This window comes from Psittacula echo, assembly GCF_963264785.1.
Source record: "Psittacula echo genome assembly, chromosome: 12".
In the NCBI taxonomy this organism is placed as follows: Eukaryota; Metazoa; Chordata; class Aves; order Psittaciformes; family Psittacidae; genus Psittacula; species Psittacula echo.
Window position 1 is genome coordinate 2,001,323 of NC_137747.1, and position 13,595 is coordinate 2,014,917.

Genomic DNA, 13,595 nt, shown 5'->3' on the forward strand with positions numbered 1-13,595 from the left:
TAAATAATAATGCAAATCTTTGAACCAGCTTTGATTTTAAAGCCTGCCTCGAAAGTGCTCTCATCTTGTAGCCTGCATAGTATGATCCCATAGAAGAAAATCACTGGAATAGAGGGGCAAAATTGGGAAGGACATACAAAAATCACAGAAGTCTGCGGTGAGATGTTATGCTTTTGTACATTTTTCTCTGTAGTGATCACCGATACCTAATAAATTTAATAATAATTTATTAATAATAATAATATAATAATATTAATAATATATTAATATTATTAATATTTATTATATAATATATAATAATTATATTTATAATATAATATTATAATATTATAATATTATATATAATAATATTTATACTATAATATATAATATTGAATTAATATTATATAAATAATATTAATAATAATATCATAATAATTTATTATTATTAATTTCACTGTGAGACTTGTGCCTTTATGGGTCTCAGGTTCCATGTCAAACCCATCTTCTGATTATTCCTCTCTTTTCCCTGGTCTAACACACACATCAGTCTGCACACTCTGCATCTTACCATCAGACAAATAAAGGGGATTAAGAGCTGAGTCACAAAATGCAACTTTGGAAAGATGAGAAAAGGTAGTGTGAGGTGAGAGAAATTAAGTCGTCATTGTAGGGTTTCTGTCTTTCCTGGAAATCCTCTGGTTTATGGGAAGCTGTTTGTCTTGCAGCAAGATCCACACACAACCTCTCTAACTTCTTTTGCAAGGAGAGGACAGAGCACTAAGGGCCCAGCCGCCCTGTGCTGCTCTCTCTGTATTAGCACCTTTCCTGACTTCACTTAGAATCTGAGGGTTACCCTCTCTCTGAGGGTTACGGTGCAGTTTCCGATTAAAATTCTTCTGGAAATAACTGATTTTTGTCAGAATTAAATGGCTGCTAACACTAAGAGTGAAGAGAATTCTGCCTTCCTAGAGGATGCACTCACATGCCCTTTTCATAAATAGGTGGTTAGTCAGCTAGATAGGGTAAGAGCAGCCCAGCCACCAAACGCTGTTATTCCTCAGCTCCGTGCCTTTTTGTTTTTATTCCATCATTTCAGAGTGCAAACGCTGAAGGAAGACTGAACTGTCCATCCACCTGCGCACTGCAGGATGAACACCGCAGCCCCTCGTGCTTCATGCAGGTGAGTGCTGCGCCCCTTATAAATAAATAAATAAGAGAAATAGCTGAAGGGGAGCATCCGCACAAAGCCGCCAGCTCAGCTCCGCCGGGGAGCGGGTGCTGGTACCTGCCCCGTGGCCGCGGCAACCCCCGGGCAGGTCGGCGGGTCCGGAGGTGGCCGGGAGACCCCAGGCAGGGCGTTGGGGAGGCCGGCGCTGGCGCGGTGCCCTCCTGCCTCGCCTGAACCCTTTCACGAACCGCATGCCCCGCGTCCTCCCCGGGCCGGGCCGGCCCCACCTCACCGCCCCCGGGGCTCCTATTGGCCCCAGACGAAAGTCCAGCGGGCCTCCCGGCTGCTATATATGTACCTATAGACGAATGGGCGCCTGTCACCGCGGCGATGAGCGGCTGCAGCATCCTCCTCCTCCGGCGCCCCGCCCTCACCTGCGGCCCCGCCGCGCAAGGAACCGCCGGGTTGCGGCCGCTGAGCTGCTCCCTGCGAGCCCCGCGGGGCCGCGGGCACCCGCTGGCAGCACTGCCCGGGCCGCCCCGCTGGCCGCTGATGGGCAGCCTGCCCGACGTCCTCTGGAAAGGGGGACTGAAAAGGCAGCACGACACGCTGGTAAGGCGGGCGGAGGGATGGGGATGCTGCAGCGCGATGTGTGGGGGAGCCTGGAGCGCCCCGCACTCACCGGAGGGGGTTCGGTCTCTTGTACATCCCCAGGCCGAGTACCACAGGAGGTTTGGGAAGATCTTCCGCATGAAGCTGGGGGCTTTCGACTCAGTGCACATCGCAGCCCCCTGCCTCCTGGAAGCTCTGTATCGCCGGGAGAGCTCCTGCCCCCAGCGCCTGGAGATCAAGCCCTGGAAAGCCTATCGGGACTTTCGCGACGAGGGCTACGGGCTGTTGATCCTGTAAGTGGCGTCGGCAGCGCACCTGCGGAGATGTGGGGAGGGCCGCTTGCTCCCTGCGATCTCCGAGGTGCCTGGGGATGCTGCGGGCGAGCGGGCGGCCGCGGGGCCGGTCCGGCCTGCCCTTTGTGGCTGTGCCTACGGCTTCCCTCCCTCCCGGAGTCGGCTGCATTCCTTGCCCCCGAGAGGAGGCTGCGGCATCAAGTTTGTGCCCGTCGGGGTGGTGAAGGAGCATCCGCGCCCCGCGCTGCCGGGGAGGTCCCGATGCACATGCTGACGGTTTGGGGCTGTTTTCTTTTTTCTTCCTTCTTTTAGCCTTTCTCTTCCCAACCTTGCTGTTTTTAATTCAATCTAGGGAAGGAAAGGACTGGCAGAGGGTAAGAACTGCCTTTCAAAAGAAACTGATGAAACCCAGGGAAGTTGCGAAGCTGGATACTACGATCAACGAGGTACTGTGCTTTGAGAAAGTCTTTCTCTATTCCCACTGCCTTGGAATCCTGGGAAATAAAGGCAGATCAAATGTTCCAGTTTACTCAGATAGCTGTTGACTACAGCAGTAAAACCATAAGTTCATACTCTGAAATCAGCCAGGGAATAATAAAGACAAATGGATTATCAGGGTCTGACCATAAGTGAGACCACACAGCTGACACTTTCTGTCTCCCCAAGAATAGCAAGATTATTCCACAACGATACAGATATCTGCAAACCCAGACTTTTTTCTTGTTTTTCTTGCACTCCGTGTTTTTTGCCTTTATTCCTTCATCCTCTTTAACCCCTGTGTTCCTCACAGAGTTTGAGGAGCATCTGTGATAAACAGTTTAATCCTTCTTATTGTGAAACTCCTATTGTCCCAGCATCAGACTGAAGCATTTCATCCCTGTGGAGGAAAGCTCAGTTCATCAATGTACAAGCAGTAATAACAGGAGAGTCATGTAAAATCCAGACATATTAAGACAGGAGGAAACTGAATCTCGTTCAAAGAACATAACAATTTTACATAGGAGAGGAATACTTATCTATTGAAAAGACAGCTGAAATGCTAAATTACATGGGGTTTTTATTAGTTGATGTCATTTTATTCCCTTTTATTCTCTCTCTTCTTTCCACCACTTAGGTCCTGGAGGACTTCATGCACAGAATAGATGATGTTTGTAACCACAATGGACAAATGGAAGATGTCTATTCAGAATTCAACAAATGGTCCTTTGAAAGTAAGTTGGTTTTGCCTGACAGCAATATGAATTTTGTACTTTCTAAGGCATTTCAGTTAAAGTATGGTCAGTGAGAAATGTGTGGGCTGATCGTTTCCAAGCTATCACCTACGACATCACGGGAAGCGGGTTGCAGAAAAGCCAGGGACTAGCAGTACACGTGCAAAATTCAGCAGCAGGTATACAGACTCTTCTGGTCATCTATGTGGCTTCCAAAAAACCTCAAACATAAAAGTGGCTTATAAATCCAAAGCTTGGGGGAATCGCAGTGCATTTATCTAGAGTGGGATCAGAGAGCACTCGACTGTTTTTGTCCATCTGATATTTGTTAATTATCAGCAGCACAAGATTGATGAACTGGTTAAATAACAGTGAAGTGTATTCATTGTAAACAAGGGTTGGAAAATCCCCTTTGAAATGTTTATATTGGGATTGAGGAGCACTGGAATAAGTTACCAGGACGGGAGCCTCCACCTTTAGAAACCTTTCAGAATACACTAAGGAACCATGTGCCAGGAATGACTTAAGGCAGAAGAAACTGCATCAGTGGTTCCCAAAAGGAGGGATGGTCAGCTATAGTGTGGAACTGAAGCTCTGCCAGACACATCTGCTCTTGGCTGGCTCATCTCAGCAACCTGTGTACTGAGCTCAGAAAGTGTTTGGGTGTGGTTTTTCTTTCCACTCTCTATGGTGATGGCTGCTTTTAGAAAGGGAGAAATAGGAAGTGACAGCTTTAAAACAAGAAAAAAAGCAAGTGGAAAGAGGTGGAAACTGGTGGAGTGTGGGATGCAGCCAGTGTTTGCAAGTGCTTTCTGTCTGTGGAAAGGGCAAGCAGATGCTGGAGTAGATGGCTTCTCCAGCTCCAGTTTTCTGCGACTCAGTTCTCTTCAGTAGCATTGCCAAATATGCCAGCCCTGCTTGGCAGAATGATCTGCTGCTTGTGAGGGGATCCAGGTAGTTATTCTTTTTTGTGAAGAAACTGCTATTGTAAGGACACCTGAGCTAGACTTACTGCTTCCTGGGTCTGAGGCAACTGTGCAGAAGGTGTTTTGAAGTGCTGCTCTCATAGGTGTGTATCATAGAACATTTTTCAGGATAATCCAAGCCATTCCTTGACGAGAAATGGTGACACCATGCACTCTTCTGTTTTTATCTTTTAATTATAATATTGCTTAACAACAGGTATCTGTCTGGTGCTGTATGGAAAGAGGTTTGGTCTCCTACAGAAGGATGTAGAAGAAGAAAGTCTGAATTTCATTAAGGCTGTAAAAACGGTATGGAGGAGTCTTTACAGGGTCTGTTTTGATTTGCTACTATTACTAATGAGAGGGTACCTGAAAAAAGAAACTCAATCTTCTGTGCTACAAGTATATTGGCAGCCTTGCGCATCCAAGGTGACACTCGTATGTGCAAAGCTAGCACTGAACATCTGACAGTCTCATTTATAAAATGCCTAAAGCTGTAGGGGAAAAATGTTGTGTGGACATCAGGGTAATCCTGGAAATAGAGTTGTCAGGTTGGTTGGTTAACTTTCCTCTCCCTGTGAGACACCCGTTGTGCAACACTGCTGTTTGTTGAGCGGGACTCCTGCAGTTGTGTGGGATTATGCAAATACACTGGGCTTGGAGGTTAGTCACTCCTGCAAGTACACCTGATGTGCATTTTGCTGCAGTGTGGACTCAGGTGATATGCATCTGCCTAATTGTAGCCTAAAAATACTAGGCCAGGTACCTATCTTTTAGATGGCTCACATTAGGCTCCATCTGTTTTCAAGGGAGAGAGTGGCACTGCCAAAGAGTGGCACTGCCAAAGAATGGCTTGCCCCACTCTAAATAGCTAAAAATAGCTAAACACTCTAAATAGCCTAAAATAGGATGAATCACTCGCTGGAGAAGTCTCCTAACCTCCACTGGCTGTCCCTAATTTTTAGCTGGATATGCTCCAAGTATACTTAGACCCATCCTTTCGGTCCAGGTTGGAATACCTGCCAGAATCTTGACTTCTTTAAAAATTGCCTCCTACTTTACAGTCTAATGTTGTTTGGAGATTGCAAGTAGATAGATTAAAGAGAGATTTCAAAAACTTTCTCTCCACCACAGATGATGGCTACTTTTGGAATGATGATGGTGACCCCTGTAGAACTTCACAAGGGTCTGAACACAAAAGTCTGGCAGGCTCACACAAAAGCATGGGATGATATATTTAAAACAGGTTATTGTCTTAAACACTATTTCTCTCCTTTCCCTTTGTCTCTGCTTACTACTTGGTGGAATTAACTTCCTTCATACTTGCTACTGCCCTGTGCTGCTGTTCATTGGTGCCTTCAATGCAGATTGAGACACTTGCTGCAGCTAACCACAAAGCTCTTCCAAGTACGAGAATACTGTTGTCTTATGACTACCACTTAGGTCTGCTTGTAGGGCAACACCCAACACCCAGGAAAGCCCCAGAAATTTAGTAGCTAGCAACGCTGTGAGCCAACTTTAATCTGTCATAAAATGAAATAGCCAGAAAGTGTATAAACTCTTTAGAGGTGAGGTATATGGGTGAGAAAAGGGACTGCTCTCAAAGGCACCTCAAAGGGAGTTATTTTCTTGAGAAACAAGAATTTTATGTACTACAAATGCCTGTTTGCTTAAGTAAAACAAAAAAATAGAGAAATTATAGGTTTTCTGAACAACCTGGAATATAGTCTAAACTCTTAAAAGCATCAGCAATCTAAATCCTAAGATACAGTTTGGCTTTTTGACAACATTTTTGACAACAAAGTCTGAGATGGATTGGCCTTCACATTACAAAAATTGCTCAAACTCCAGATATGAAGTTCAGTTTCTCTTTTCCAATATTTTTCTAGATAGTGACAGTTACAGGTGAAGATTGAGAAAGGGTTTGGCACTTGCATGATTGAGATACTGAGTGATATATTTCTCTTAGGTATTTGAGTACTTGGTATGTCAGGACTTTTGGTCATGCCAGACACATATGCACTTATTTTTTGCTTCTTAGTTTATGAGCTTTAGGAAGGACACTTAAAACCAGTTTTGTCCAGAAAAAACAGTTTGACACCTTCACTGGACAGAAAGAGCTCCTCAATAGGAACTGCTCTAAAGAGTTGGGATATTCATGAGAAAGGGTGGCCAAATCTAGTCCTCTATATTTAAAAGCAAACAAACGAAATGTAAAAATTTGGCATCTATTTTTGCCTTCCCTTTGTAAATCAAAGGCTTCAATTTCCCCTCAGGGAGTCTGAGTGCTAAGTCTCTTTGATTTTTCTAACTCCTTGACCCCCTTTGAAAATCCGAGCTAATAAATTTTACATGCTTGTATTCCTGTTTGCTAAATATTTCACTCAACACATCAGTGATTTCCATTTCTAATTTAAGAAAGCAGAATTCCTAATAGTTTGCAGAAGCTCCTTCTGTTCAGAAGTGATTTTTGTGATCTATTTTTTTTTTTTTGTCTAAAAGATGAAAATGCCATTATTTATTCAGTATAATGCTCATTGCTTGACAAAAGAGCACAGTTTGTTATCTTCTTTCAAAATCCTGCATGTAACATGCTTTTGCTTTTATTATCACAGTACTTATAGTGATTTTCCATTAATCACCTCCTGCTCCTCCCTCCTCAGCCAAGCACTCCATTGACTGCCGACTGGAAAAACACTCTGCAAACCCTCAGGAGGATTTCCTGTGTGACATCTATTCTGGAGGACAACTTTCCAAGAAGGAGCTGTACGCTGCCATCGCAGAGCTCCAGATTGCTGGAGTTGAAACGGTAAACCTGCCTTTCCAAGAGCTCGCTAAAATTAGCACCCTTCCAACTCCCTGCGTTCTTCCATCACCTAACCATCACAACATCTGAGAGTGAGCTCATCCTGAGTACCTTTGGTGGCCTACGTGCAAGTGAATTTTTACCTTAAGTCACTAAATTCTTCCTTCTATTCAGTACTCCTAAAGAACAACTGGGATGGCTCATAACCCCTTAGGCTTGCAAAATACTGCAGAACAGCGACCAGCCATAGAGGCTGCTTTGAACTTTTGGCAACTTCATGTTTCTGTCACCACCACTGGAGGCCTTGCATTTCTTTTTGCTTTGTTTCAGACAGCCAATAGTTTACTATGGGCTTTGTATAACATTTCACGCAACCCGCATGTTCAGCAGAAGCTTTTCCAGGAAATACAGAGTGTTTTGGCTCCTAATGAGGGTCCAAGTGCTGAGAACCTGAAAAATATGCCTTACCTAAAAGCATGTCTGAAAGAATCCATGAGGTAAAGTTCTCAAATAATTTGCAAAAACCAAAATGATCACAAGGGTTTTTACCAGCCAGTGTGTACCAGGGAGAAAGAATTTTCTAGTATATATAATTATGTTTACCTTGCTGGTTAAGGGAAACGATGATAAATACAGGAAGAAAAAATGCTGGAAATTTAACCCATTTTGTTTCTTCCACTGTAGATTAACACCATCGGTGCCATTTACTACTCGCACCATTGACACAGAAATGGTTCTGGGAGATTACCAGCTGCCCAAAGGGGTAAGTCAAATTAATTTACTTTACTAGAATATGTTGTCATTGATTAACTGTCCTGTCAACCACTGAAGTTGGTCATATTTCAGTCTCAAAATGACTTTCCCAAAGGACGAGTCCCAGGGTGAGGAATGGGGAATTTGCACCAAGAATTCCCATAAACAGAAAACCATACCTGCCTGCACTGCTTTTGGAGTTAGACAAAAATAGTTTTGCGTGCTATTTAAAATTTTTTTGTCAAATTTTCCCATGGTTTTCTGAGAAAATGATGACCTTTTTGGTGTTGGAATTAATCTTCAGAGAATTACGCGACATCTTCTGAGGAAACTGCCTCACTTTTACTGTTGAATTATTTTATTCCATTAACAAACTGATTCCCTTGGTAGCTCTAAGCCAATCTGTAATGAGACTCTCTTTCTATTGCTTTGTTTATAGACCGTACTAATGATAAATAGCCATGCCTTGGGTTGCAATGAAGAGTACTTTAATAGCTGGACTCAGTTTAAACCAGAGCGCTGGTTTCAGAAAAACTTAATAAATCCATTTTCTCACGTTCCATTTGGCATTGGGAAGAGGATGTGCATCGGACGCCGCGTCGCAGAGCTACAGCTTCACTTGGCTCTTTGCTGGGTAAATACTCTAAAAATGGCATTCCATGCACAATGCCTGGTTGTTCAACACGTGACCTAATGAAAAGATCTTGAAGCCATAGCACGCTGACCAAAATGTCTGTGTTTCAGCTCATTCGCAAATACCAAATTGTAGCAACTGATGACAAACCAGTAGAAACACTCCATTCAGGAATACTGATTCCCAGCCGGGAGCTTCCCATTGCGTTTCACAGACGATAAGGTATGTGCATAAGGGTCTCTTGAGTGCAAGAGGCTTTTCTTTGAACCTCATTTAAAATTTTCATAGGACTGTGAATGTAAGAGAGCAGATGTCTGTCTAAGCTTTACTCTCACAATGTGAGATTTATTAAACACCATCACATCCTGTTATTTTTAACAGAAAATATTCTGTGTACTAAGAAAACAAGTTTTGTACTTATGGCTTTGAAGTTAGCTGTCAAGTTTTAAACTTCACAAGAGCATGTCTTCTGTGCACGGTGCAGATCAGAAATGGGGAAATCAAAATGTATATACCATTGAAGAAAATAAAATAGTGGCTATTTTTATACCTTCTCCACTGCATTTCTAGAAGACATTTCCTGGAGAATAGCATTTGATTTTGAGCACCAGTGCACAGATTAAAAAGAAAATTCCCTAGCAAAGGAAGAATGCACCAGTGCACTACGGAGTTTTGATAAGAAAAAAATATTTTAGGCAGAAAGACAGAGAAAAGAAATACCTATTTGTAAATAGTGATGCAGTGTTGCAACTGATTATACAGTTTTTGCTTCCAAAACATTGAATGCAAGATTTTCTGTGCTCACAAGCTTATACAAATAAGAGAAAACAAATAAAGCTTATTTGTGTAAAAATCTGAATGGTAAAACGGGGTCTTTGGTCTAGAATTAAGTTTTTAAATTAGAATCAAGTGACATTTAAATACTGTGAAAGAGATTTTTTTTTTTTTTTTTTTTTGCTGGCCAACACCACAGGAGAAAAATCCCCCAGTATAATCTGAATAAGGGTATTGATTCCTTTAACTGAACTTTGTTCAGAGCTGTTTGCTTTTAAATAATCGATCACTCTGTATATTCTTTTTCTGTTTAATACAGCTTGCAGAAAATGACACCCCTGCTTCTGCATCTCCGAAAAAACACATATCAACTGGGGAAGTCAAAGCCTATGGTAACCAGTGGAGAAACTGCTACACACATCCCTTGAACAACTGCTGAGCCAGAAATAGCACCAAGAAAATCTCCCATACTGTTTTACTGGGAGAATGTGGTTAGTTAGTTCAGCTGTGCTTAGCAGTGTTAAAAGGAAAGAAAAATACCATGCACATTCATATACCTATGCAAATATACTGATTTATTGCAGTTGAGGGACTGTACAGGGTAGAGCTGGATAGTGAGCTGTTGAATGTTATGTACAGTTCTTATTAGTGACCAGTGAAATTATTATAGCCTCAAGGTGTTCAACAGGCTGGCTTGGCAATAGCTGACTTCCAGTCTGTGGGTATCATACAGGACACCTGGGGAACAACAGCCCTGACTGAACTGCCCTGTTAGCTCAGAGTTGAGGAGCTTTGGGAAGTCAGCCTAAGGGAAAAGAAACTTGCTTAGTCTTTATCAAATTGTCAATGTCGTGAATTAAACTGAGAAGTAAGATGGCAGTCTGCAGCTAAGGTAACAACAGGGCTTAAAAATTAGGATAATTAAAGAAATATACTTTCCCTAACATTATTCACTTCCTTAACAACAGGGAAATAAGGACAAAGGGATATAACAGGATTTATTCCTCATTCCTGCGCAGTACTTTGTTTCCAACAGTTGCAGTACTATTGAGTACTGAGTATACTGCTGCATACTCTGCTCTTACCCATAGAGTTTCATATCTCCAACTCCCACACAAGCCATTTTATCATGACTTTGTTGCAAAACCTTAGGGGTCTTTTATTGCATGAAAGGCCTTATCCATAAATAGAATCACTAGAATCCTATGGGTTCTGCCAGTATTAAATGATGATTATCCTAACAGGATAGTTACTTTATCAATGAGTAATATAAAATATGTGTTTTGAAGAACCACAGGAAATAAGGATCCTAAATATTTTGAAGAGGTCTATTTCTTGTGGAGATTTCAGTATCTGTATCTGAAGGTTAAGGTTGTCACTGCCCTGCATGTCATACCATATGTTAGCTGTTAACAGCCACTAGCGTATTTTCCCATGATGCAGTTTCAAGTACAGGTTTATATATATATATATATAACATGAATGGTTATTGTTATTTTTTTACATTCTGAAATGTTACAACTTCATGTCATTTGTTGGTCTGTCTCCTGCATTTTTTAGTTTTCATCTTCTGTTTGTCAGCTGCTGCCGTATTACAATGTGTAAAGTGATTTGTGCATTATCTGAACCTTTCTAGTCAATTTGGTAATAGTCAATTTTATAACAAAATAAAGATTTCTATTTTTTTGGCTAGAAATAGTCTGCCATAGTTTACTACAAAATCTTTGTGGCATTACAAAAATCTTGTCATTTGTGGTAACTTCTTGCAACAAGTTGCAGTGGTGCTTTTATCCCTCTGCTTAATTGCCTCCATAGGCTTGGACTTGAAATTATACAAAATGCAGTTACTTTAACGTGACAGTGAAAAACTTCCTCTTTATGACATCCCCAAGCTGCTTCACTGTGACTGTAATGACACCCTAGCTGGGAAACTGTTTGCAAAGCCCAGCTCTGGTGGGAGGGTGTAGTGTGCACTGCCCGGCACCTGGCCAGCCCTGGTGTGGTGGATCCCAGCTTAGCAAGTGCAGGGATGCAATGCCCTGGAGCATGGAGCTTCGATGCCAAACTCCTTTTGTGCCACTAGCCTTGCTATTCCTTCAATCTAGGCTAGCCCCACTACTTGATAATGTGTTAAGTCCATGCTGATAGCCCGTTTACCCTTAATCCTATGAGACCTCAACGAACGATAATGTTAAGAGGCTTCCTGCATGCATAGCACAGCCTGAACACGTTTCTCCCCAGCAGGCACAGTACTGAGGTCTCCAGGGATGGGATTGTAACATTTTTCTGCCATTATGACAAGATAAAATCAATATAGAGTTTTGAGGAAGGATAAAAATATTTTGAAGCTTTGCAGGATCAAAAGAAATGATGGATATGAAAAAGTGCCATTGACCCAGCACCGTGACTGACAGCTGGGTGGTTACGCAAAGAGCAAATCTGACAGTTATCAAAACCGTGCTGTCTGTGCCAAGTGAAGGCTGCCTCTGGCTGAGTGAGAGGTGGTGTAAGAAAGACCATACAGCACTCTGTGAGCATGTCGCTTCTCTGAACATCATATTGCAATGTGTCCTTTGGAGTGACTGTGGTTTGTGTTGCTGAAACTAGTCTGAGAGCTGGGAGCACTGGGTGGGCTGGGAGACCATAGGTCTTGCCTGATCCACGAGAAGCTTTGACAGCTCCCCTAAGGTGCCAGACAATGTGCAGAGATCTACCCAAGGTGCTACAACAATAATATGCACTAAGTCTCTTGTTAGAGTATTAAAACTGATATTACTCCTTAGAGCCGATGGAGTTGTCCCAATGTGAAACAAGTGCTAGCAGGAAGCAAGGTCTATTGTTCAATTCCAGGCACATCACACTGCACACAAACGTTCCAACGGCTTAACTTCTAAAGACAACCAAAGAGAAGAGTTGTTATCTAGTTGCACTGACCTTGATAGCCTAGTTATCAGCTATTTTGAAACCTGCATAGTAAATCACAGGTTCATGCTTACTGGAATACTGATTATTTTCACTATTTAAATTTAGTGGACTCAAAGATCTACACAAGTGTTGCTCTAAGGTTTTGAGCAACAAATGTGTGCTGTCTTCTGGATTTCTGAAAGTACAATATCCACTGACCTGGAAAATCTTGTTCCGGAAGCTTTGTAGATTTTCAAGTTCCTGAAGTTTTCAAAGAACTTCATTAATCTGCTACCTCAAAGTAAATGTCCAAAGCAATTTAGCTAGGAAATAGGTAATTATCAAACTACACAGATAATGAATGACCAAGCCAGACTTTATCATTGAGAAACCCATGTGGCTTGCTTTTTCTCGTATTTCAGAAATCCAGCATGATGCTTCTAAGATTAATAAATGTCCATGAAACCTTTCATCTGTGGTCAGCTGGATACATTCAGTTCGGTTCTTGGCTTCTTTGAAATGGTTTGCTCATTCAGAATTACTTACGAGAAAGATAATGACACAACTACTTCCCTGTTGTAGTTTCCTACACTTACTCCTCAGAGGAAGATAGCTGGATTGTAAAATGAATGGAATTAATTGGCCTCCACATTAACTTTCTCGACAAGGAAGTGAACGAGGTTTACCCATCCAAGAGGAAAGCAATTCTGCTCAGGCTTTAGGCAGGTTAGTGGGAATGATATAAATGAAGTTGGAGCCAACTTATCTGTGGGGATTTTTATGAATAGACGATGCCAGTTTCCAGGACTGACAAGCTGGCGTTTTTCATACATGTCCTGCTCATTATAAGCCGGCTGTTTCACACTGCTCTGAGTCAGTCTTTGCATACACGTCTCAGTGCTGTGATTAGATGACAGATAAGGTGTTCTAGTTTGCCTTGTATACTGAGAAAGAGCTTTGTTCTCAGCAGCTAGAGGTAGGATTCATAGCTGTGTCAATGCTGACTTTAACTGATGGGACAAAATAACCCAAGCTCTGAAAGTATAACTCTGCAAGATGTTCACAGCTAAAGTTCATTCTAGAACAAACTGTAGGAGAACAACTTTGCACATGCTCAGCTTTCAATGTGTGAAACATCACACTGACCTCAGTGAGGCTGTATGTGTGCCTGTGGGGGTTTTACTGTATTATCGTTATTTCCAGCATGTGGCACACATACTCAAAATTAATGTAAGGGTTGTAGCTTTAGAGGAAAAAACTACCTTTTTACTTCAGATAACTGAAACAAAGGGCCTGTTGAGATTGAAACTACAAGCAGTCTCTTCAATCTCTTGCCCTGGATGTGTGTATTGTTCTGATGACTTGTGGATTGATATACCATCGTGTGGGTGGCTGTATTCAAATTTTTTTGGTGTGTCCTCCTAGGCATGGCTTGGGAAAAAGCATTAATATTATATTATGAAACTGAGTATTACACTTACATTTAATCTTGG

At 42.1% G+C, this 13,595-nt stretch overlaps 1 protein-coding gene across 1 annotated transcript; it reads left to right on the forward strand.

Annotated features, from left to right (window-relative positions):
• Positions 1 to 1,540: 1,540 nt before the first annotated feature.
• Positions 1,541 to 8,645, forward strand: CYP24A1 (cytochrome P450 family 24 subfamily A member 1; the record flags this gene model as incomplete). Its single annotated transcript, XM_080627725.1, has 11 exons — positions 1,541 to 1,762; positions 1,865 to 2,055; positions 2,408 to 2,501; positions 3,170 to 3,266; positions 4,449 to 4,540; positions 5,366 to 5,477; positions 6,895 to 7,040; positions 7,368 to 7,534; positions 7,722 to 7,800; positions 8,230 to 8,424; positions 8,535 to 8,645. 11 exons carry the CDS (start codon positions 1,541 to 1,543, stop codon positions 8,643 to 8,645), a joined length of 1,506 nt encoding a protein of 501 aa, XP_080483851.1.
• Positions 8,646 to 13,595: the final 4,950 nt, after the last annotated feature.